Below are 24,224 nucleotides of genomic sequence, written 5' to 3'. Positions count from 1 at the left end.
ACTCCGAGAATTCCTCAAGTATCATCAAAAATGAAGCTTTCATCATCAACCAAAGACTTTTCCCGAAACTGTCTAGCGTGTCCATGGTAATAAGGGTGCCAGCGCGGCGCAGTGACCGAGGAGCCTCTCACTACGGCGGTCGCTGTGAGTTCAAGTTCAGCTCATTCTGGCTTCCTGTTCGGCCGAGCGTGGTCTGCAGCAAGCTGCGGATGGTTATGTATTCTCCCCGGGCTCTGCCGGTTTTCTTTCCACCATATAATGATGCCCGCATTCGTATAAGTGAAATATTCTTGAGAACGGCGTATACGCCTAACACCAATCAAAAAAATAAACATTTTATTTGTTTTCCTGAGGGATGACTTCCTAAAAGTTAACTAATTTTAAAATCTTTTAAAATATTCCATACATAATTTTCAGACAATTCAAACTTGTATGAAGCCGTCTCTCACCAAGTAACCGTGTATATTTAAATGTGTTGAAAAATAATGTGAAGCCAAATATGGTCGTAAACCCTTCATCATCAGAAAAAAATCATTTTGCTCTTTCTTCTTCAGTACAAACTGTTCAAAGAGAAAGTAAAATAACGTATTCATACAAATTCTTTTCAGTAACCTTTTTCTTTAAATGGACACCGTCCATTGATTTGTTAACAGGCAATGTACACGAGCGTCTCACCAAACACGATAGCTTCAAACACAAACTTGTATCAAAGAATTCAATAAAATATTGCTGAGAATCAAATTAAGGTGGAGTAAGTTGTAAGGCGAAACATTACTGGATTAAGAAGTTGTCATATTGTACACATAAATATATTACGAAGAGCGTACAGTCTAGCAAGACGTTTAGTGCTTATGTAGGCTTACCATACTGAATCAAGCAGGGGGACATAAAAGATACCGTATATATAGGCCTACACTGTTTTCCAGATGGTGTCAGCCAATACCGAGTTGACAGGAATAGGCCTACATGCTGTGTGATATTCTTATCACGGTGACAGTGATGACGTCGTTATGTGGCATGTAGAGGCTTGGACGACCTGTCCTGTGGGAGACTCATACCAGCACGCGAGAATCTGATTGGTCAAAATTTTGCTTACTCAAGAATACTTAATATTTGGATAGAAATGCTAAACAGTATAATGTAACAACGTTACATAATTGGGAGCAAGTGCTATATTTTGGTTACTAAGTATTACAGTACGGGATTTTATTTCACCACAGGCATCAGAACACGTGCGAAGTCTGTGATACACTGTGTTCCTTGCTTAACTCATATTCATTAAATCAAGCCCGATTTAATGAATCTAATGGTTACGTACTTATCACTCTGTTTACTACCTTGATTCAAATACTGTGCATCTATATATGGAACCTGTTCTGTTTTGGAACCTGTGGTAAAATACCTTTTATCTCTAGCTCTCCAAAATAAATTTTTCAAATGTTGCATATACATGCAGTTGAATACTTACCCTAAAAAACATTAAACAGATTTTGGATATCTTTCCTAGTATTAAAGTTAATATTTAGAAAATCCATGAGAAAATGACCACTGTGAAATACGTCTGAGATGAATGATAAAAACCTGCAGGACAGTTTTTCAGTACAAATTGGAAAATAAAACCTTGAAAATGTAGAAATTAGTAAGAAAAATAACATTATGAAATTTTTTTTTGTTCAGCTCTTATATTTTTTATCTACAAAAGTTTTGATAGTATGTTCGGAATCCGCAGTCCTTTTGCATTCAGTGTATACATATGGCTATTCGATGAATATTTTGGGATACATAAGACAAAATATAGAATTTTGCTAAAGAAGGTTTTAATATCCAGAAAGAGGAAAGCTTTGAGTATAGTTAATAACCTTTTTGGGCCTATACTCTCAAAAAATATTCCTTTAAATTCGTTCCCTGGGTGATTACGGATTGCATTTTCGACATTCGTCGATCTAACGGATTAAGCCGTGTCTATAGAAACGAATTAATCTGTTCCAGATAAAGAATTAATCCGTAATCAGCAAAGGATTAATGAGTTAGATTCCCGGACGGAAATGCTATCCATTATTGCTCAGGGAACGGATTTAACGGACTTTTTGTAGGAACATTCTCAGTAGTTATACTTCTTAAATTCATCCTCTCTCGTGCCTTCAACATATATGTAGTTACCGTCGACAGAGTTAAATAAGTCTCATTCACGGCTTGTCCTCATTCGTCTTCAGCTCCGTTCAACAACGTTCTTAGGCCTCTCACTGTTCAGCTTCCCCATTTCTGGATAGTTGAACACAGCATTGCCGTTCGAGTTCTAGTTGTCCACATATTTATGCAAATCGAACACTTTGTTATTTATTTATTTATTTATTTATTTATTTATTTATTTATTTATTTGACTAGTGTTTTACGCCGTACTCAAGAATATTTCACTTATACGATGCATGCGGATATTAGCCGTATTGCTTTGGTCTGTGTTGTTCGTCGAAACGGAAAGTGGACCCTATTCATGTTACTTAACTGTGTTTTGTATATAATATTTTGTTTAATGTGAAAACATATATATGTATGCTTATGGTTTTTAGTCGTTATGACAATAATAATCACGCTGCTCGTGTTTTCGGATTATTCAAACAATTCATCTTATAAGGTGAAGAATATTACAGTATTCTTTCTTGAGTAAAATTTTTCACTGATACGATGGCGAACAGTATTATGTGTGAGGAAACTAGAGTGCCCGTCTTAAAGGACAATACAAAGAGTGAAACTATGCCAGAAGTGACGGAAAGATATGTACACCATACGGATGGAAGACAAGTGGCCTTTAGGCTTTTAACTTTAGACTTCGCAAACGGAAACACGAGAGTTTTCAGAGTTGTCTTCTGCTATAGTTCATCTGCACGGTGAAGAATGATCATGTTACTTGTCTTCTGCTATAGTGCACTGTGAAGAATAATCATGCTGCTTGTCTTCTGCTATAGTGCACTGTGAAGAATAATCATGCTGCTTGTCTTTTGCTATAGTTCATCTCCACGGTGAAGAATAATCATGTTGCTTGTCTTCTGCTATAGTTCGTATGCACAGTGAAGAATAATCATGTTGCTTGTCTTCTGCTATACTGCACTGTGAAGAATAATCATGCTGCTTGTCTTTTGCTATAGTTCATCTCCACTGTGAAGAATAATCATGTTGCTTGTCTTCTGCTATAGTTCGTATGCACGGTGAAGAATAATCATGTTGCTTGTCTTCTGCTATACTGCACTGTGAAGAATAATCATGCTGCTTGTCTTTTGCTATAGTTCATCTGCACGGTGAAGAATTATCATGTTACGTGTCTTCTGCTATAGTTCGTATGCAAGGTAAACAATAATCATGTTGCTTGTCTTCTGCCATAATGCACAGTGAAGAATAATCATGTTGCTTGTCTTCTGCTATAGTTCGTATGCACGGTGAAGAATAATCATGTTGCTTGTCTTCTGCTATAATGCACGGTGAAGAATAATCATGTTACTTGTCTTCTGCTATAGTTCGTATGCACGGTGAAGAATAATCATGTTGCTTGTCTTCTGCTATAATGCACGGTGAAGAATAATCATGTTGCTTGTCTTCTGCTATAATGCACGGTGAAGAATAATCATGTTGCTTGTCTTTTGCTATAGTTCATCTCCACGGTGAAGAATAATCATGTTGCTTGTCTTCTGCTATAGATCGTATGTAAGGTGAAGAATAATCATGTTGCTTGTCTTCTGCTATAATGCACGGTGAAGAATAATCATGTTGCTTGTCTTCTGCGATAGATCGTATGCAAGGTGAAGAATAATCATGTTACTTGTCTTCTGCTATAGTTCGTATGCACGGTGAAGAATAATCATGTTACTTGTCTTCTGCTATAATGCACGGTGAAGAATAATCATGTTGCTTGTCTTCTGCCGTAGATGGTATGCAAGGTGAAGAATAACCTTGTTACTTGTCTTCTGCTATAATGCACGATGAAGAATAATCATGTTGCTTGTCTTCTGCTATAGTTCATCTCCACGGTGAAGAATAATCATGTTGCTTGTCTTCTGCTATAATGCACGGTGAAGAATAATCATTCTGCTTGTCTTTTGCTATAGTTCATCTCCACAGTGAAGAATAATCATGTTGCTTGTCTTCTGCTATAGTTCATCTGCACGGTGAAGAATAATCATGTTGCTTGTCTTTTGCTATAGTTCATCTCCACTGTGAAGAATAACCATGTTGCTTGTCTTCTGCTATAATGCACGGTGAAGAATAATCATGCTGCTTGTCTTCTGCTATAGTGCACGGTGAAGAATAATCATGTTGCTTGTCTTCTGCTATAGTGCACTGTGAAGAATAATCATGCTGCTTGTCTTTTGCTATAGTTCATCTCCACGGTGAAGAATAATCATGTTGCTTGTCTTCTGCTATAGTTCATCTGCACGGTGAAGAATAATCATGTTGCTTGTCTTCTGCTATAGTTCACAGAATAAATTATTATCGTTGTGTTCTGTGGTAGTTCATCTGATGAGGAGAAAAATCCCATTGCTTGTGTTTTGCGGACAATAATCATCATGCTTGCATTTTGCAATAGTTGTTCTTAGGTTGAGAATAACCAGCATGCTCATGCATGCGATAGTTTGTGTTAGGAGGACAGTAATCATGTTGCTTGTACCGTACAGTAATTTCATCTTTCATTTCCACATTTCGTCTAAATGGTGGAAATCATCTTGTTCTGTGCTAATTCTCCTGTAAGATGGCGTGATACCACGATGCCTGTATTTTGCAATAGATACTCTTGTGCTGAGATTAATAATAATAAAAATATGATCCTGTTCCTTATGCTGTGTGATGGATATAGGCTGAATACAGTGAATATATTTGCGTCAGATTGATATACGGTGTATCTAATCTCACCTACAGCTACAGCTGAAGCACCCACGCTTATTATTTATTATTTTGGCGCGTTTTGTATGCATGCCTCACTGGTACTGTTATCTAATCCGTCGCTTTCAACGCAGACCACAAACTTTTGACCGGTGAGGCCAGTTTCGACTGTGCTGATAAAATATTTTTGACAATGACCGCACACCAGTAAATAATGAAACTGTGTTGAATCAAGGGAGACAACTCTTATAGGTATAACTATTTCAACAACATACAGATCGTCATGCAGGACCCTGCTTCTCATGCTCTGCTATACCGTCTCATGTCACCTATTACTATTCGTAAGATCTGAGACCGTTTTCCCTTACTGTTTTCAAAGTTACATCCATGAAAAAGTACACGTCATGCCTGAGGTTTGTATAATAAGATACAAGAACGTACACGAATGTCGATGTGTTATATGATTGCTCTCTTCTAAGCGTTTCTGTTGATAATCAGACTGTATATAGACATGCTAACAAACATGCCAAATCTCTTAAAGGATTGTTTTTGCACATACAGCACTACCTAGACATTTACCACAGTCTCCCTGTGCTCCCTGTTTCATCCATGAAAAAGTACACGTCATGCCTGAGGTTTGTATAATAAGATACAAGAACGTACACGAATGTCGATGTGTTATATGATTGCTCTCTTCTAAGCGTTTCTGTTGATAATCAGACTGTATATAGACATGCTAACAAACATGCCAAATCTCTTAAAGGATTGTTTTTGCACATACAGCACTACCTAGACATTTACCACAGTCTCCCTGTGCTCCCTGTTTCATCCATGAAAAAGTACACGTCATGCCTGAGGTTTGTATAATAAGATACAAGAACGTACACGAATGTCGATGTGTTATATGATTGCTCTCTTCTAAGCGTTTCTGTTGATAATCAGACTGTATATAGACATGCTAACAAACATGCCAAATCTCTTAAAGGATTGTTTTTGCACATACAGCACTACCTAGACATTTACCACAGGGAGACTGTGGTAAATGACCGGTAGACTCAAATAACCGGTAATCAGTATTTGAAGTATGTGCCGTCGGTGTCCTGTGGACCATGTCCATCTAATTACATCGTAAATGTTGTCACCACTGTGTTAAGTATCAGATACAAATTACAACCATTGCGTATTTACTACCCGAGCCATATATACCATATAGGATATGTCAGAAAAAAAGGAAACGCTTCTCAAACAAAGAGAATAAGAGAATATTTCACATATACGACGGCGGCCCGCATTATTGTGGGAGGTAACCGAGTAGAGTTCGGGGAAACCCACGACCATTCGCAGGTTGCTGAAAGACCTTCTCACGTACGGCCGCATGAGCTGGACTTGAACTCACAGCGATCGCATTGGTAAGAAGCTCCTGGCAATATTTTAGTCACCGCCTTAAAAGACAAGACAAATATTGTGGTCACTGTGCCTGTATCGAAATGTATTAAGCCTGGAGGACGTTTACCGTATCATACAAACGCATGCCAAAACCGAAAGAAATCAGTTTATTTATTTATTCCATTGGTGATTTACGCCATACTCCATAATATTTCACTTATACTATAGGGAGGTGAGAAGAAACCGGGCAGAGAACGGGGAAACCCACGGCCATCCAAAGGTTGCTGACAGACCATCCCGCGAACGTCCGGAGAGGAAGCCTGCATGAGTTGGACTTGAATTCACAGCGACTGCATTGGTGAGAGGCTCCCATGCCCTAACCACTGGGCCATGGAGGTCCAGAAACACAATAAAATTGAAAGCATGGGAGCACCCAATACGTTGGAGTGATCTGGGCCGGATATCTCGAATTCTCCGGGTACAAACCAAAACGGTTTTCCCACATTGGACAACCCAAACGGTAGTGCGGAAAACTCAAAGTATACATGATGTGGTTGATTCAAAGTTGATAGTAACTTCGTTACTTGTCATACGAAGGTCCCCGATTTTGACAAGCAATCCGTGTCTGAATAGTTCATGGGCGAAGTTTTCTTTTCATTTAACTCAGACCCTGTGCCTGTAACTTGCGCACTGACGATGAGTCAACATGTCATGCATGGAAGTAATGTATAACGCGAGTTTTGCTCAGACTGGTAACTGGAGAATTGTTTATAAATGCAGTCACTGGCTGTAGGCTGCCACCGCCGAAGTGTGCTAGCGTAACTGAACGACAGATTAGCGGGAAATAATAAACTCGCCTGATCACGTCCACTAACCGTAGACTGAGAGAGATATGGGGAGGTTTGACATACAAAATACCTGTCATAGCCTGACACTGTGTCCATATTGACACTAACACGTGATATGTCGACCGCTGACCTCAGCTCACACTGCAGGCGGGGTAGCGGATTGCATGGGCTTAGGGGTTGGTGTCACTTACCGTATAGCCTGCGTATATAGCAGACGCATGTCGCTAATAACATAGGACAAACGTTATCGTTTTGTTTCCAAATTTTCGTCCCAATGTACCTCTTCAGGATTCAGTAATTTAGTTCTAACATAGTATAAAACATACTAAGCAAATGTTGACGCCATGTGCAGGACCCTTCGGTGTATTGCTGTCCAACTAGGAATAAATTAGAGTGTCATAATTAAAACTATCCCTCTTGTCGTAAAGTCTTTGTACAAATAGAGGTCCAGATAACATGTACCATCTGGAGAGTCTTTTTGTAGTTTTTTCTTTAAATCCAGAAAATATGTATATATCTTTCACAGCCATCGCTGTATATAGATTGTTTAAAGCTAGCGGATTATCAATATGCCGTTTAGTGAATAAGAAAGATCCGGCCTGGGTGGGATTATTCCTTAATAGCTTCTGGATATAGTCCTATTCATAATAGAACAGGCAGAGGTCAGCCAAAAGCAATTTGTACCATACTTGGAATAACTACTGCTGATACATGGTTCACCCGAATTTCACATAGATGTTATTAATGAGGAATTCAAGCAACTCGATGAACAACGAAACGTCCCATGAAGTGGAGCTGCAAAGGTTTTGTTTTATTTGACGATAATGTAGCGGTGACCAGTTCTATGAAACACAGATACAATTAGTGATGAAATTAAGTCTGTGTGAGGAATAGTAGTATAGAGAGTGAAGAAAATCTAATTAGAGATGTCCTTCTGTACGTGTATTCGAGCCTTTAATTATTCACTGAGACGTTTGAAGTTTTTATTTATTTATTTATTTTATTTATTTGGTGCTTTATGCCATACTCAAGAATATTTCACTTATACGACGGCCATCAGCATTATTGTGGGTAGAAACCGGGCAGAGCCCGGGGAAACCAACGACCATCCGCAACCGTATCTACCAGAAGTATAATCAGATATTACAAAACTTTCATTAAGCTTTGGCTTAATTAAATATTTTGCAAGCGATTGGTTTAGTGTATTGGTTGGAAATGGGGTTCTCGTATCAACAAAAAGTTACCATAACAGTTGAATACAGCGTAAAACACCAGTCAAGTAAATAAATAAATAAATAAATATAAGGTATAATGCATTATGGTATCAGGTAATACCATATTTTTGTGGAATGTGGGATACGATATATACGTTATTCTAAGTATCATCTATCGGGTCCAAGTTTGAATTACACAACACTGTATCAAGTAAAACCAGATAATAAAAAAAACGGATAACGCGATGCAGGATCCGAACAACAGTTGTTGATTTCTGGACAAAAATGAATCTTAATTTTTATTATTCTTTCTGTGCTATGTACAAATGAGTAAAAAATACAACGAACTATGCAAGTCTGGTGTGCATGCCTGTTTGTATTAACTCTTTAACATCAAATAATGCTGAGGAGACGATTCGTTGAGAAACTCTCTACACCCTGTATCGATCACGTTATATAAACATGTCACGTGTTTTAAATGACCACGAATAAAAAACAGTACAATATCAGCAGCTCTATCTGTTCTAATTAACAGACGTATTCTAATCTAAAGCTACATTTATTGGAAATGAACACCATGTACTTCCGGAGACCATAAAAACTCAAGTCAGTAAACAATGAAAGGATTTCTTTGCATAAAATGTATACAAAAGCTAATAGTCAACGTAATTTGGGAAAGTTTTACCAAATTCTGTATATTTTCCAAGTTCTACCTTTACAGCAGATGGAAAATATGTAATGAAATTGAAATGTCGATGAAATTTTTCATATATAAAAGAATGTAGAAAGTACAGATGCCATCATGATTTCTTACAGCAACAAACAGCATAGCACAATATTATGCAAAAGATAACGAGTCTTTCATGATAAGAATGTAATGCCGTAATACCGCGATATGCTATCCCTTGACCACGAGCAAGGGAAGGGACATAACTCCATGACTACTACCGCTGCTCAGCAGCAAATTATATAGAAACGACTATTATACAAAATCACAGATTTGTGTACATTACCCTGTATACCACGCATAAAAATGTATAAAATGAGTTACCGAAAATGTCGCAACAAACATCAACACTAACAACCGCAACACTCATATCAAAACATACAAACATTTTTGGAGATTAGGTAAGAAGCCACTGATCGTGGGAAGCAATAATATTCATTGGGTGAAACTAGCTCTTTTTAGGAAGATGTACAAATGGAATATGTTAATTTACTTGAGTAAGTCTTCCATTTTATAGTTTTACTATACCATCAGTGGCATAATCATTTAGTACCGGTACCTCAAACCCACCGTTTCCATCAACTGGGTGTATCGTCAGCATGCTTCAAGCCAGAATCAATCATGGGATTTAACCACAAGTATATGCCTTTTTAACGAAATCAGTGTCGAATGAACCCTCAATATTTAGAGAGCTAGCCCAAGTCGTTAGCTAATACTAGGCGATGGGAGGATTGAAATATTCCGTTAATAGCATGAGAAGCACACGTACGGATACAACCACGATTGACTTATCACACACCAATCCTCCAGAGTTAAGCACTCAACACTTGCAAATTACCATATTATATCCACATCATGATCCAACTCCTAATCGACCGAGCCACACTTTATAAAATTAACTAAAACCCTGTAGATTCCTCAACAGCACCGGCAAATAAATATGAATCAATCTCAATTTAACGGCCTCCAACATGTCGTCTGCCTGCTTCATAACTGGAGTGTTTGAGCTTTAAGGTAAACGTTCCATCAAGAATATACCTCAGTCATTGGACGATCAGAAAAGTCACACACCATCCAAGGGCACATTACTCTTCGCTGACAAACAGCCGCATGCCTTTACTTCTAGTCGGTTTACGGAATCCATTCTTTAAATGTGTAATTTTCCTTCCTGTGGATTTAGAAAAAAAAAAGAATTATTCATAATCCACGATACCACCAGACAAGGAATGTACTCAGGAAACTGACTTAGTAACAAAGTCATCGCCTTCATTTGAAACATAACTGTTTTAGTTACAAGAACCTATACATTTTGAGAATTTGAAGCGCCAACATTTTAAAACTTTCTATTAAAGCGAATGACAAAACATAAATATGTGATCAGAAAAACAACCATTTATATATATTCCGGATAATGGAATTAAGACGAGGTCCGCAAGAAAGTATCGATTTTCAAACTATCGGTACATTCATGAGTTTAGACTATCTTAAGAGGTTAAGTGGCAAAAACCGATCAACGCATATCTAACTCATTGACTGCTCTTATTTTAGAATAGCCTGAGTAAACAAATATCTTTAACACTATAAATAGTGCATGTACGCCTCTGACATTTGAAGAAAAATAATAATCTTGAGGTATTCTTGGTAAAACCTTACAATTTGATTTATTATTACATTTATGTCGAATATGGATTTGTTGCCAAAAATCTCCGGTATAACCTCTTTTCATATTACATTAAATTACACCAGAAAGTCGCAGTGTTCAGCAAAAGAATCTTATTTAATTATTTATTTAATTATTTATGTAATTGGTGTTTTACGCCCTACTCGAGAATATTTAACTGATGGGACAGTGACCCGCATTACAGTAGGGGGGGGGGGATACTATATTATACCTACATCTAACATTATGCTAAGTATCATTGTACCTGTCCACGTCATTTGTGATGTCATCACAAAACTCCGGCACTCCGGATCGGTGTTACACATGTCTTCAGCCTCTCTCTGGTCGAACACTGAGATGGTACAACCACTTCCGGAAAGTGATAATTTACAGCGATAGTCGAAATGACCTGGTGTGTCGCTGTTTTTGTATTCCCTGTAAACTGTAAAAAAAAATTCAGAATATCTGAGATTATAATGCAAAGTGGTTTGACACTCGTCATAAATATTTCTATGCTCGCTCCGTGACCTGGTCCCATCTAAAAATATGTTTTGAGCGGACTTTCGGAAGTACATTTTTCGGGCTCATAGCGTACCAAATGGTATGCAAATACTATCTACACTGAACTATGCCCGTTCATCAACACACTAAAATGTTGAAATAGAGATAAGTGTTAACGATCGATATAATAGGTTCTCCCTTTAGACAAGCAGCTTTTCCCAAACGAGGTCACGTGTTTCAGCTCACGCTTGTTCGAAAGAGGCTTCTGTGTCAGGAGATTTGTCAATTTCTCCGCGGTAAATCAAACCATTCCTGCAGCTACAACATACCGTACAACATCAACGGCCACTTACAAGTTTTATAATCCTCTGGCTTGGTCCGGTTAAGATACACTCCGGACCTGTACATGTTCACAATTTTGTCCATTTGTTGTAACAGCTGGTCCGTTGTCATGGTAACATTTCCGAATCCGTCCACGCTTTTGTCGATGACTGGTCGAAGTCTCTTCGGAGCACCATGGGGTAACAAAAAAGTGGTGAAATGCCGACCAGCATTGAAGACATTTTTCTTTTCGTTGTAACCAATGCATCTCCCCGATGCACAAGGTGTCCTAGAAAATAAAAGACAAGGTATAGCGAAATGGTCAAAGCAGAAGCACTGCGTTTATGAGAAGACTAAAAATCCTGTCCATTTTCCTGAGAAATGACTTTCATTATAATATACAACAAGTCATCAGAAAATGACTTATATCGTTATATCCTGACATTTAGTTCTGTGCAACTGACCTTGGCATTTAACTGGAGTCATCACTCCCACCATTTACAACTCACCTTAAATTAGCCTAACAAATCAGAGGTAAATATGCCTAGTTTTTAAAAGGTAATCAAAACGCACAAAATTTGCGCAAAGATTTTCCACTGTTTACAGGTTGTGTCAGTTCACCACCCTCTTAATGACGATTATCATGCAATTAAACAAAGTCGTACGTAACTGTTTGGTGGTTATAAATGGACATTTGTCGTTATCATTTGGACGCGAGTGCCAGATTGACATTTAAAAACAACTATAATTGTACAGTGTCAACATCTGTACCATTTAGTGAACAACTGTGTTGAAAGAAAAACCTTAAACTTTGGACAGAAGTATACCCAAGAATGATGTGGCAGAGGACTAAATATACCATGTGTTCAAAGCTGTACCTTAGAGTCAGATTATCGTTGAAGAAGAACAATTCGCAATCCTTGTCGATTTGGCATGAAGGTTCCTCCATTCCCATGTCGTCCACGTCAGACAATTTCAGCTCGCCGTCCACCAGAACAAACTGCTGTCGCCGGAAGTCGTTCATGGACAGGGAACCGTATGGAGTTCGAGCGAGGAAGTGAACGATCTTTGTCATATCATAGGCTACCTGAAACATACAGACAGACTAAGTGAAAACTGATGCCAAATCCCAAGACTGCCTTCGATGCATACATATTATACGTAGACACATGGTGGGCGTTGTATCCCGTGGTGTTTCGAATACATAGTTTTTGCCTTCAACATTACATTTCTACAGTTTGTCGTCTATTTTTCCCTCTGAGACGACAGCTGCTATGGCGTCATATAAACAACGAATTTTGCAAAACGTTTTGGTAAAAGCTTCTTTGATGATAACGTTAGTAACGTTCTAGTATTAAAAGATATTTAAAACAACGTTCACGAAATTCTCCAAACATTGCATTTGTTTATCATGAATGAGTATACGAGCACTAAGACTGACCTGTAAGTTCTAATTTTATACCTTATCTTTCGTCAGTTCTGCATTTACAGATTGTACATGTACGTATCTGTATTACATAATACGCCTTCAAAAATATTACAAAGCAAGCTGTTATATTGTGTGCAAGTATATGTCTGTGATGTATCCGGGGTATTAGTGAGTTTCGATGCCAAGCCTACATACATGAACGCGCGTTACACTGAGCAATGGAATCTGTTTAGCATTAAACAATAGGCTCCAACGGTGGACCACCTTAGGCCTCCTTCATTAGCTTTACTAGCACTTGTATTTATTAACCTAATAAGTGTTTCTTTATTATACACTTAATATAACTTAATATTAAGTCTCGTCGAAGACTGAAGCTATAATGCTTGTAGCGCAGCTTAAGTCTATAGCAGTGTACCATTTTCACGATAACACATGCTACATATACCGTGCCTCAGCCGTCAACCTTCTGCTCAAAACCGGGCACATGCCTATCTACAATAAAATGGTGAATAGCAATGCCATTACACTTGTATCACTATCTGTCTACGTTTTGGATGTAACTTTATTACCTACTGGACTGATGATAAATACATACAGGGCTGCAACATGTATAGATAGAATATCATATGTAATATTTATTCCGCAAATGCATTATTCCTATGCATATTGGCGAGCTTCTATCCGTAAAGACCAGTAAATGTCAAGTGGATTCACTGGTATTATGACGAAAGTATGCATATCCTCTATGTAATCTTACTTATGTGGACGTAAGACTTGACTTAACTAATTGTTGTTTGAATGCCTTCCCCGAGTATTTAACCTCGGTCCTCGGTGTCATATAACGTCACCGTGTACATGTACCATTCGACGAGGTTCCTATCCCATACAACGTCGTCTTACATACTCTGAACAGATATTAATAAGTTTCTTTCATGTATTAAAAATATCAAATTAATTCCAAGCGGGAGCACATGCGTGGTGAAACAAATTGTTATGTTCACAAGTTTCCAAATTTAAAAAGCGTGCATGTGTTAATATTTGACTGGTATTTTTCCCACGAAAACCATAATCAGTTAACAAGGCAACTGGGTTTTTTAACAATACAGGGCACCAATATTTGGCCACATTTTTGTCTGAAAGCTAGTGAGATTTGTCTTGGATACATTTTCAACAAGACAATGCTTAGAAACAACATACTCTGTGTGAACATAGTTAAAGCAAATATTTATACATATTAAAGAGAAAGGATCAAGAACTCTGCATCCATTGATTTTGAAATTACATAATCTTATCAAAATATTTTATTAAAAATCTACTTGTAGAAAAGGGTTATTGCTTGAATTTGTTGGTAAGCAGTTATGATATAACGTCGTCAAAGTATTTGAACAACTTTACGGCAGAAATGGATTAATTATCATCATTAATATTATTTAATCCTTTTAATTGGACTGTTTTAGTTATGCCTTAACACACTTTACAGAAAAATAATATGCACCACCATCTTCAATATTTGTAATCTATGATCAAAATTTATGTTTGCTTCCGGAATCCTTTTTCCTCGTCGTTGTGCACGTGATTCACACCTGAAAAAAATGTTTCATTGAATAAAACAAAATGAAGCATGTCTAGATTTGAACCCACTCTTAGTCTGTCTTCCCACCACATTTGCAACAGGCGAATAATGTCGATTGGTTCTCCCAATTCGGTGACCATGGTAACAACAGTATGAGGCTCTCCCGTGTACGGTCTGTCCGGGATACAATAACCAAGGACCTGAAATAACAAGAGAAGAGAATGCATGTTGGTAACCAATCATATGATACCTTAGTTAGAACTCAGGTGTGATAACAGAGGAGTTGAATACTATAAGCCTACCCGGTGTGATAACGATCGTACGTGGCCCATGGGTAAATTTGTGTTACTTCAATCCTGCCCCAGGCTAAATAAACAGACGGCGAACAGAAGGCATCAGCCTCTTTATCACAGGTCTCTGTTCACACCCTATGGCCTTATCCTCTACCTTAACAGCAATAGCACGTGCTTAAGGATTACATCATTTGTGCCAGAACTAGAGTGAAGGAGCTGTGGGTACAGGAGAACAGAACACGGTAGAAGATCATATCTTGATGACACTATCAGATCGCTTTAGCTAATGCCGCATAAGGTTGCTCAGATCAGGAAAACGATAACAATAAGTTTTACACAACACTAACGTAAACGTCTGACTCCAACTTGTCGGAAAATATCCACTTACTTTATATACAGCAACCCATCATGCCATTATCGGAACTAAAAGTACCAAAAATCCAGCAAACATATACATTGTTCTGTACATTGAAAACACAGGAGTAAGCAGGAGAGTTGTCCGTTGAAATGGTATATAATAATACAGACAAAACAATGGATAAGTTTAAAGAATTAGAAATCTGTATATTATATATACGCTGTGAATTCATAGAGCCAAAATATATATGGAAAATCGGGCACAGTACATGAAAATCCTATTCCACGTAGGCCAAGAGTTCGACCCTGTTTTTAAAACGTGAGTTCTGTTCGGCGCTCTGCGGAAGTTGTCATATTAGGCTTGTTTACTCATCGATTGCCAAATTAGAGACATGTGTGTCGATAAACAACAAATTTTGAAAAACGCTTTCTTAAGGTCAAAGCGTTGTTTAACGACTGCACACAAGATAAAACAAAGAGCAGCAGTATACCCATAAACACGAAGAATGCAGCCTGCACTGGAATAAAATACGTGCCGTAATAGCGCACCCTGACATGCGCCAAATTCGTAGTAAAACTGCTAATTTGCTTTTTTCTTTCTTTAACTAACTGACACAAAACACCACATTTTGACAACTCTCATCTCAGTAGAGGCAGCTGCTTGGCATTCAGTTTACAAAACGCATGGAATGACATTCCAAACGTCACATTATTAGCAAAATCCTCCATGCTAATTCGTAAAAAACATTTCAATTTTATCGACACTTGACCATTCTGCATCCTTGTAAATACATGTATAATTATGATGATTTTTTGACAAATTGACAATTGTCATTAAACAGCGAGAAGTTCACGGGATGTTTTGTTGTTAAAACTCCATAATAGCATTCAGTTTTTATCACAACACTGTTCATTATCAAAAATGCACATTTGCTATGCACAGTACAATCTGATATACATTATACTGCAAGTGATATTTACCACTTAAAAATTCGCGTGCACTGTATGTCCATGCTTTCAATGTTTTCTTTCCATCTTAAATAGTCACAAATGATAGTTACAACAAATACGTGTATGTTTCTTTGAAAATCATAAGTGGTCAATCATCAGATATCCGCCTACCTCCCGGGACAACTGAGACGCGCCATGAAGGATAGTACATATCCTAACTAGTGCTATAACAATACATACACAAGGTACAGACTAGAAGTACGTGTATATTCTGTGTTAAATGTCCAAATTCAATAATTCTTACCTCGATAACATTGCTGTGCTCAATCCCTTGCAACAGTACAATTTCCTTCAAGATTTTCTGCGTAGCTCTATGGTAACATTCCGTCAAAGCGTATCCTTTTTCTGTACATGTGGTCACCTCTTGTCCACTAATATCCACTGTTTTAATCGCCACTGGTCTCCCATCGTAACGACCTTTATATACTGCTTTCGTCCATCCTGAATCGATGTAAGTCACATCGGTAATTTTATGTAAATCATCACAGCCTATTAATGACGTAGGCGAATCGGTTTCGACAATCTCCTTGGAGACTTTAGGTGGGTTATGGTTATACTGCAGCGATTCCTCAAAGGGTGCCCGTTTTTTATTTCCAGTAGGGGCATATTTTGAGCCTTCATTGTTGTCAGTGTCTTCCATTAATTTCCTTAAGCTGTGCTCCAAAACAAGTTCGCCCCGAAAGGCCATCGATTCAGCGAACTGTCCCTGCGATGATCGTCCTCCATGTTTGAGGACGTCCACTCTGTCCGGCTTTAACTGATGCAGGTCATCCTCATCCTTGCTTTCGGATAGAGGTTCGAAGCTGGATCGAAGTATAGCCAGGTTTCCAAGGAGACATATGAGGATGCTGGATGCGCAGATATACCACAGGTAGGTAGAGAATCTGGAAGACCGTGTCACCATCCTCAGCTTGCAGCTGCCAGTTAACGAATGCCACTTCTTTGTATCGTCTCACATTTTCACAGACCCTCCGCGGCAATCTTGCTCTCCAATTAAAAAGCTCTGTCTCATTCAGTACTTGCCCGCCATTAGGGTTATGTTGCCACCACTCGTCCTTTGACCCAGCGGCCAAACTCTGAAAAATATTTGAGAAGAAAATCTGAAAATACGCCGACTAACATGTAGAGAAAAGGGAGTCTGGTCAGGACTGGTGGACTCGCCAACTGTATGTCGCATAGGCCTAACTCTTGTCAACGCGGTACCAACCAAACATGATGAACAAATAATGTGGCGAGCAGGCTGGCCATGATGTGCTTACCAATTAAGTCCCCAACGCCCTGTCAGTTTGTTCATTGCTGGAAAAATGTGCTAACTGCGAGCGGTAATCGGCTTACACAAACAGAATTGTCCTGGCGTATCAGGCCGAACCTCGGGTCCCAGTCTATTAACAATGATTAACGCAGCCTTATTTGCTCGGTAAATTAGAACTCTTTTCATGGCCGATTCTTCAGGTTTCTTTACCTCAACCAGCGGTCTTACAAAGCCTTACAAAATCGCCACTGACGCGGCACCTGAGGGACGGAAGCCCAGTCTCCCCTTGCCAGCCTATGAATGGCTATTTCACCCGACTGGATAGTCTACAAACACAAGGCTTACCCCCTTAAACTGCTGCCGTTGTTCGGAATCACGGAATAAATCCTACTATAAGTCCGTATTGTATAGACACATAATTGGACCAAACATACCGACACAGAAATCTCAAATTTGAAAGAAAATGGACAAAAAAAAGGATTCCGACAAGAAAGAGGGAGTAAGAGCTGGTTTTGACCTGTGACAGAGCTCTACGAAGGACATATAATTGGTCACGGCCGCGGTACATACACGCTTTATAACTTCGCCTGATTCACTACAGCTCACCCTTCAACAGTGCTTGGGATTGTGTTGACAATATAATATACAGGTGCCACATAGATTTTACCAGGCCTAAACACCTCTGCCATCTACATGTTAAGCACACTAACGCCTTGTCAATTACAACTCTAAGCTACTAGGTACGTGGTTACCGTACATTTGATAGGCGGCGAATAGCAGACCTGTCAAAAAAGACCTTTCTTCTGCGACCCCTAACATTTTAACCCCGACGGAACAAAACAGCCATACGATCCTGCACCTGTTAATGTCAATCTATTCCTCTAGAATAGACTGTTTCGTTTAGTACGAACCCATTAATACATGTGCCTGCTCCAATCTACGCCGGTATAGGTCCGCTGTATAGTGGCTGGATTGCACGTCTCAACTGGGAATCTACCGTCCGCCTAGCATCTATATAAGGTGTACAAAACGTGTGATTTATAACGGCTATATAATAGTCTAAGCGTCAAAATATGAAAATCAAAACTCAGCTTACTGACGATGGGTCAGGGCAGGCGGACGTATCGCGCAAGGATATTTATAGCCTAAATCAATAAGATGTCGATTACAGGGCTTGGTTGTGTGTAAGCTGCCGGATGATGGACAGCTGTCAGAGCGACATATGCCTACTCCACGCCGACTCGCTCAGTATTTTCCCAGGAAAATGGGGGAAGCAGCCCTAACGATAAAATGTTTATGCGAAACGTCAAGCTCTGTTCACTTCTGACGTCCGCTTGGTCGGACCTTTTTCTAACTAGACGGTGGAACATAAATGGAACAAGATGGAATCTAATGTATGGCGCAGCTTTAAGCTGATTAGGTCAGATTTGGCTTCCCATCTCCGTTACCCTTGTTTGTAAGTTATTGTGTATCTATCACAGTCTAGGGAACAGCCGGAGGGGTGTCATTGCTAAGCAGTTTATACCCTCAGAAAGGAGCCATCTGCCTAGGGACTAGACAGTCGCTGTCCCCCATTTAACCTACCTCACCCGACAGGTGTCACAAGCCGTCAACTGTCCACATACAGAATAGCTCTGTGTAGATTTCTTCCCTTACCCACATGGCCTGAAAAACCCGGTCCCCCAATAGCACGGGACACAGAGGAAGCGACTGTGCCTGAAATATCGGGTAAAATTACCCGGTATATACCGTTAGATTTACAGCATATAAGAGACGTTCTGCGCGCGGTTAACGACCCCACGGAAAGGCTGAGTTAGATGCAGGGGAAAACCTGCATAGGGTAATCAATGGGTCAAAGCGAATCAAAGATTCAGTTGGCGATAATATCAACTTGTATACGTCGTGACTCGTTGCACACCACGGGAACGGTGTCCTCTTTCGTCTCAGCCTCCTTCTGTCGTGCAAACTCAACCATGTGGGAGAGGGATAGAGCTAAGGGTAGCAGCTGGTGAACTACAATTCCACATCCCACTGCCACGGGACGACAGACTAGGTACCGAATTCAAAACATGCCCCATCGAGCGCCTGTTGTTTACTTTCGCATTGACCACATGTAGTGTTAAATTCGGATCAGACCTCTCGCCAGCACCTCTCTCTCTATCCTCTACAGATGAGCAGCGCAAACTAAACACGGCTCTCCATGTAGATTTGGTTCCAGCTAACTAGCTACAGCCGCCTGAAGTCACCCACAAAACATTATTGACAACCAGCCGAAATATTTATAGGCATCCCCGGTCAGGTTATGCTTTATTGAAGCTGCATGTGCCACCCACCCACAGGGATTCGCCTCTGCTATAAACACCGGCTTCTCAATGTTTACTTAGGGAGCGAAAAGTGTTCAGGGGGTCTGGCAAATGAAACGCATGTATACATCATTAGAGCGGTAACGACTACCCAATTAAGGCTGTGTTCAAATGCTCCGGTTAACTGATGGAATTTGGCTTGGTGCATCGTTCTTGTCCTTACTACATTCTTACATGAAAAAGAAATGGACATAGCTAAACAATGAGTCTGTCACAACAGAAGAAAAAATTCTACACTTACATCGATCTCCTAGTTCAGCAAAGTTAAGACTTGATGTGTACTTTTTTACATCCCACTAACTTTCCATCAAGACATTTGAATGAGACTTGTCTCAGCCCCCTGTGGAACATTCATTCTCAAGACGTTAGCTGTCAAAGAATGTCTAAATTCAAACCTTATCAATTCCGCCTCTCTCGAGTGCTCAAACTTAATGGTGTTGTTCACAGCGCTAAACCCTACGCCACGCGTGTTCATGGAGATGTGGACTTATCTCCTTTTCTTTTAAAATAATAATGTGCCATTGATTTGTGGTAGATGTTTACACAATCCAGCGTTACCCAGGAAATCAGTGGACAGCTCTACACCGTGTTGACTCGCTCTCTCGATGTTTAACGAGCGGATGTTCGAGTAGGCCATTTATAAATGGACTGTCGCACGGAGGGAATAAATTATGGCAGTTCTCTCAAGTTGGCGTTGTGGTGCATGCAAGACGTGAGAAATCAAATATAGATTTACCTGTCTCGCCTCAATTTACTCTCTTAAAAGCTTTGATTGACAGGTCATCTCTCGCATACTTAGCAGTGGCCAACTGAAATTAACAATATCACGTCTACAACCCGGTGTTATTCAATACACCACAGAACGAAATACATATACATTACACGTATATACCATGTCGGCATCTTGTATGTTGGCCTACTAACGAAGTGACCCCTATTGTACACAGGTGTTTTGAAATCACTGCAGCTTAGTTTAAAACAAGGTTATGTTAAAATTTTGCATCTGAGGAGAATTATAGCACTTATATACTGGGTGACCTGAAATAGTGGGCATTCGGGAGCCGTGGTATAAGTAACAACACATCCTCATATGCAATATTTCTGGACATCCACTGAAATACACTGACAGTTTTATATAAAGACACTTTAAACTATCTAAACACTGTAAACAACTCGTTGTACCCACAGGCAAATTGTTCAATGCAATCAAATGTAATCATAAGAACTGTAATTAGAACAACTGTTTTAGTCATAAACAGATTTGACTAGGCAATGTGTCACAATAGATGTGCACATACTAGTATGTCAAGTTGAAGCGGCATCTGGAACGAACGCTAGTAAACAATAACAGTAAATACATGCTATCATTGTCAGCCTATACTGCTGGCAACATGAACTCAATTTGTGTTATCTTGGTACATTTGCTCGCCCCATATTCATCAAATGTTCACTTCAAGATTCACTAGATGTAACGATGAAGATAATTTACAAAAAAAGACGTTCCACTCATGCGAAAGGTTACATCACTCGACAAGGCCGCAGCTCACTAACGGCCGATTGGTACATGGTGCTGACTGTTGATCAATTTTCCAAATTTCCCATGAATTGTTAAGCAATTGCCATTAGGGACTCGAGTGTGTTTAATTTGCTAGCGTTAGACCTCCGAATGCAACATACAGGTAAGGCATACCTATCCAGGTTGTTTTATCTGGCTATACAGTACAGACAAACATATATCACGGCAGATGCATCTATGTCATCTATCACATCTAAACATTTTCTCTAGCAAAACTATACCATAAAATAATATTGTCGTCCTAGTAATAAAGTTCTTCGCATCTGTTGTACGCGTCCGTAAATATTTCCAAAATCGTATAAATACATGATCTTCGAACGGTTAAACTGGTTTCACAAGGGTCAGAAAAATTGTACTAAAAACCTAAAAATTCACATCCTATTTTAACACCTTGAGAATTTGGGAAAATAGTGAACGCTAAACGGAATAAAGCAATAGCTATTACAACATAAAAGCGTGATAATTGAGAAACATTATAATGCTTATATACGATATCACAAACTTGCAAACCTGATTTCTGAATCCGCATGCATGAAACATAATTTTCATTTATGGTAAATGATAATTTGTACTTTAGTTACACCCTCTGACATCGATAGCAGTGATTTTATCTTATTGGGGCGTCGAATACATCCTCAAATAAATACCCTGGACCGAAAACATTATAGTGGCAAAAACAAGTCAAATACAGAAACGCCATGTGTCCATGGTTATATGGAGAGGACGCCAATCGACAGACAGTCATAATAAAGCGCTCTATCATCTATAATGTATAAGTGAAAGACACACCATATTGAAAATATGAGCTGGGAACGTCCATAAATTCTACCGTACATGTCTAACTAACAATGACTGGCGTGGGCCTCGACAAATAACAGTGTTAGTCGAGCTGGGAGTGAGCAGATCGCTAGAAGCTTACTCGATTAGGTGAGTTGTATGGCTCCCGGGCAATCGTCGTCGTGTGGAGAGACAGCGCACAAAATACCGCACCTCGTAAATCAAAAATGGAGGAGGGAAGGGCCGTCTTCCTCTAGCAGATCGTCCATGTCTAGGGGGGAAGGATTTATGACGTGCCGGATCGATCGCCTAGCACGGTCCTAAACGCTTTACGATGTGCCACAAATCTCATGGCCACCCGATATTGCCAATAAAGTATGCAGCGCCAAATAGAACCATATTATTAAATATGAACGCCTATAGTACACGAACTTTCACCCATGTGAGACGGTGTGGAGCGTTCAAACCACGCAGATCCCAGCTCGACCACGAATACCTTCGGGGAGAGAGAAAAACGTATTCAGCCCTCGGAGCGAGGAATTAAATCTAATTAAACGGCCATAAATCCGCCGCCAGACCCATAAACATTTCAATGAAACAAACGCCTGGGCCAAGTAGCCTTTTACAAAGCCATAAAATTTTTATCCCACCATCGCGGACAAATTGTTATGAGTGTTTAATTCCTGCAATAATAAACCTCAGCGGGTAGTTTATGATAATTAAAGCTCCTAGTCGCCGTGGTTCATTGAAGAGATAAGGGGCCTTTACGGTTCGCAAGACAGCCTCAATGGAAATACCAGGCTACACTCACAAAAAAAAAGCTTCAAGCAAAAACTCACGTCTGAAGTATCACAGGCTGTCAATCAACCCGATGGACTGGGGATTTAGTGGGAACAGTTGAGAACCCCGAAACTGATGTACGACTAAGAAAACAAATGCCCAAATCTATACAGCCTCTATGATTTCAAGTGATGTACAGTTCCCCAGGAATTCTTTACTCTGGCATTTTTTTCTTTTCCATAAGTTCGGTACTCCACTCGTACATTGTTGTAACAAGATGTTTGACATCAGTATAGCTTTTCAACTACATAAACACAGGAGGCGTGCATAAAGCATAGAAAACCGCGTATGAATTTGGCTTCGGTATACTTACAACTCATTTGTCCCATGTGGCTATTTCCACTGATCGGGGAGGTGTATCGATGCTGGCCAGTGTACATAGCACCGTGGACAACGGGTAAATCTGTCTAGAACGGGCTGTGGGTCGCTGACAGGCTATAGATGAATGCTGCCGTGTTATGGTCGGGAGTTGTACAGGAGTACCACCAGCCCAGGCTGAGCGGGTGACTAAAGTGAGGGGGAATTTGGCGGGCACCTCGCTCGCATCTGTCAGGACAATTCCTAATTCTCTCCCTCACTTCCTTGGGTTCGGTCCTGTAGCTTCCTGGCTTGGTGCAGCCTGCTGTTTCTCTGGCACATGGAGACCGGGGAAGCAGGGTTGGTGATTGGGGCAGGGGACCGGCGCTGGCTGCCTGGTCAACATCGGGAGGGGTCCCAGTATTCCGTGACAATGAGACGATCGTGTGTCCGTGTCACATCATGCAATAGCCATTCTCATCATTTCTCCCTGTGCCTCCGTGTCTCTTCGTACCAAACGCGACTCTCTCTATAGTGTGACAAGCCGACGGTGGGTCATGGCGCTCTCAGTGCTTCGTCAAACTAAACCACACTTGCTTTTTTCAACGAGAAGTGTCCAGTCAGTCGCGTGGTTGTGGACAAGATGATAATAGTGTGAGAGTAGATTTTATAACGAGGGGTGGGGAAGAGATTGTCCCAGTGGTCAATACGGCCTGGGGGTTCTGTGGGTCCTGTGGAGCTGATCAATACCCAGTCATCACGGACCGCGGAGAGAGCTGGAACAACCGCCTGAAGCGAGAATTAAACCCCTCCTATAGCTAATCCTTTCGCTCGACCTTTACGGCTAAGGATTTCAGCTGGATGACCATCGAGTGGACAGCGCCCAAGTCGAAGGGCAGGAACTGGTCCGGTGATACGGCCGACTTTACA

At 39.9% G+C, this 24,224-nt stretch overlaps 1 protein-coding gene across 6 annotated transcripts; it reads right to left on the bottom strand.

The window, feature by feature from the left end:
* Positions 1-7,868: 7,868 nt before the first annotated feature.
* On the bottom strand, positions 7,869-23,450 carry LOC135467793 (extracellular tyrosine-protein kinase PKDCC-like). Of its 6 annotated transcripts, none has more exons than XM_064745641.1 (7): positions 23,311-23,450; positions 16,434-17,265; positions 14,597-14,728; positions 12,405-12,613; positions 11,559-11,815; positions 10,970-11,146; positions 7,869-10,212 (listed from the first exon to the last, which is right to left on the bottom strand). In XM_064745641.1, the coding sequence occupies exons 2-7, from the start codon at positions 17,091-17,093 to the stop codon at positions 10,130-10,132; spliced, it is 1,518 nt and encodes a 505-aa protein (XP_064601711.1). In that variant the 5' UTR covers positions 17,094-17,265; positions 23,311-23,450; the 3' UTR covers positions 7,869-10,129. The 6 variants fall into 6 exon arrangements, with proteins under 6 accessions (XP_064601711.1, XP_064601712.1, XP_064601713.1 ...); XM_064745642.1 differs by lacking the exon at positions 23,311-23,450 and adding an exon at positions 22,300-22,427; XM_064745643.1 differs by lacking the exon at positions 23,311-23,450 and adding an exon at positions 20,046-20,101.
* Between the last annotated feature and the right edge of the window lie 774 nt (positions 23,451-24,224).

The sequence above is a fragment of the Liolophura sinensis genome, chromosome 6 (genome assembly GCF_032854445.1).
Source record: "Liolophura sinensis isolate JHLJ2023 chromosome 6, CUHK_Ljap_v2, whole genome shotgun sequence".
NCBI lineage: Eukaryota > Metazoa > Mollusca > Polyplacophora > Chitonida > Chitonidae > Liolophura > Liolophura sinensis.
The sequence above is the reverse complement of the archived record's forward strand: the minus strand, read 5'-3'. Positions and strand labels throughout refer to the sequence as shown.